General features: G+C 24.3%; 1 protein-coding gene across 1 annotated transcript; it reads right to left on the bottom strand.

The window, feature by feature from the left end:
• Nucleotides 1–747: 747 nt before the first annotated feature.
• Nucleotides 748–1,396, bottom strand: LOAG_14156 (hypothetical protein; the record flags this gene model as incomplete). Its single annotated transcript, XM_003149656.1, has 1 exon — nt 748–1,396. A coding segment is annotated over one exon (311 nt), but the record flags the coding sequence as incomplete, so codon positions are not given.
• Nucleotides 1,397–2,951: the final 1,555 nt, after the last annotated feature.

Genomic DNA, 2,951 nt, shown 5'->3' with positions numbered 1-2,951 from the left:
ATCCATTTTCTTTTTGAAATTTACCAATTTACCACAATTTCAATAAACCATCAATTATTATCTCTTTTTATTTTAATGCATTAACAAGTAATGATAACAATGATAACAATGATAACAATGATAACAATGGTAACAATGATAACAATGGTAACAATGATAACAATGGTAACAATGATAACAATGGTAACAATGATAACAATGGTAACAATGATAACAATGATAACAATGATAACATCTATACTTATCATACATATTTGTATTGAAATCTTGCAAATAATCTATAGAACAATTTAATAAAACATTGATAAATAATATATTATCATTCAAGGAGGATTATCTCTTATTTAATATGAATTCAAATTATTTGAAATCGTCTTATCAGTTAAAAGATATAAATTACTCAAGTAATGCTACAATTGACATTCTTTGAAACATCAATTAAATTGATATCAAAAGATTATGGAAAGTATTTTAATTATTTTAGCTAACAAGAAATATTTTAGACATATTTTATTGTTAATTAATCAATTCAAATGACTTTTATTTGAAAACGAAATAGAATAAAAATCGTTTGAACTTTGAACTTTTTCTAAATAATTTCTTTCTAAAGTTATATATTTTTTCCTTTTATTACATACAAAATAATACATTAATGATATTAATTAATACTAAAGGAGTAATCAGTAAGAAAGAAGGAAAGAAAAATGAAAGATAGAGCATACATATATATACACATAAATGAAAATTTATGCACATTAAGAAAATTATGCTACTAATGATTACCGTATGTTGGCAATAATTTTAAAAGACACTTCAATTAAATAAGAAGGATTGATCATGATCATCATCATCTTCATCATCATCATCATCATCATCATCATCATCGTCAACGGCAACACCATCGTCTCTATCATCATTATTACTATCAGTATTATAGTTAAATCACTTTCTGATGAAAATGCAAGCTATTTTTATTTCCTTAAATATATTTCAATTGCAAAATTTTTCAAATGCGTGCAATATCGCATAAAAATTTAATTTTTTGATTCCAAAAATTATAATTATCAAATTAATGGGTCAGAAATTCATGACCTTTTATAATAAATACATTTTGTATGACATGTGTATGTGTGTGTGTGTGTGTGTGTGTGTGTGTGTGTGTGTATGTGTATGTGTGTGTATGCATGTGTATGTATGTGTGTGTGTATATGTGTGTATGTATGTAGTAAATATGCTATAAAAATGGTTTGTAATTTGAATGTCAAAATTTCAAAAATGGTAATTCGAGAAAGAGAGAGAGAGAGATGAAGTGAATCAAATTTGTACATTTCTTGAATAAAATGACAAAAAGTATGTAATTTGAATCTTCCGAAGCGCATTTGTCTCATTTTATGATTGATATTTGATGGCGTTAATATACCATCTACATTTACCATCCATCCATCCATCCATCCATCATTATTTCATCCTTTACTCAATTTTAGACAAATTAAATACACGGAAATAGATCATCTATTTCATCTTTCTTCCATTATAAATCTTTTCTTCATCCCAATTTTTGAATTATGAAAATTAGATTATAAATATGAAAATGAATTATGCAAAATATAAATTAATTATACAAATATGAATTTATCCAATAACTTAGATGGAATTAAAATTGAAATCAGAAATTCATAAATTTGTCAAATATGCCAAAAAAAAGTGTTAATTATTACCTTTAAATTACATTTATTTTCTTCACTTTTTTTTCCTTTTTAATACTTAAAAAAAAAATCATTAAGCAATTTTATGTTTGTTACATAAAATAATCATTTTAATTGAAGATATTTATTGATTGATTACAATCAATTTTTCGATCATTTCATTGAGAAAAGAATTATTGCACAATTTATTTTTATTTATTTATAAAAATAATGATAATTATAGAAAAATAAAGGAATAATTATATCAATAATAATACTTATTATCAGTAATTGTCATAATGATATGATTTAAATATACATGTGCATATACAACGTATTTTTCCTCTTCGTCATTCATTAACTGGTTGATTGATTAATTAATTAATTAATCAATTTGTTGAAAGGAAAAGAATAAAGAAGTTAACAGACACAACTAGTGTTAATGTCCAATCAAAGTTGACGTTGACAATCAATCAAAGTATTGGTGATTATATGACTTTTTACAATTTATCAACTTTATCAAGTTCATTTTATTTCTTAAATAGTAGTAATAATAGTGTAAAAACTGTTAATTAACAATCAATAAGTTAAATTAAATAGTTTATCGAGAATTTTGTAATCTTTTGAAGAAAGTTCGAATTTATATGTTTATATTTGTATTTGCAATGAATTATAAACTATAAATTTATTTATTCTAATTTGTTTATCAACAAAGGTGTGACATCACAATCCGTCCTTTGATGACAAATTCATAAAATTTAATGATAATTTTATCGTAAGTCTAAACCATCCATCATAGCAGCTATTAAATTAATCAACTAAACTTCACAGACTATCAAAATTGTGATCATATCATAAATCAATGCTCTTACAATCGTGTGTTATAAACTTTGATCATCCGGAAATACGTAAAAGTATGCATTCCGTAAAACCGTAAATCCGTTTTTCAAATCAAAAATTGTCATACGTATATGTATAATCAATATTATTTTCGATAGTTATTCAAGCGAAATTTTTCGTTTTTTTTAATAGATTTCAAAGAAATGAATGAAAAAGGAAGGAGAATGAGGAAAAGGATAGAGGAGGAAAATGAAGGAGAAGGAAAACGAAGAAGGCGAAGGAAGAGGAGGAAAAGAATGAAGGAAGAAGGAGGAAAAATGGAGTTTTTTTTTTAACATATAGAATGATTTGTGATAAGAATGGAAAAGTTAATAACATTGGCTATTTTCTTGCAAACAATGCTAATAATTTTCTCTCCTCTCTCTC

This window comes from Loa loa (assembly GCF_000183805.2).
Source record: "Loa loa unplaced genomic scaffold supercont3.449, whole genome shotgun sequence".
Taxonomy (NCBI): domain Eukaryota; kingdom Metazoa; phylum Nematoda; class Chromadorea; order Rhabditida; family Onchocercidae; genus Loa; species Loa loa.
This window is presented reverse-complemented; position numbering and strand designations above follow the sequence as displayed.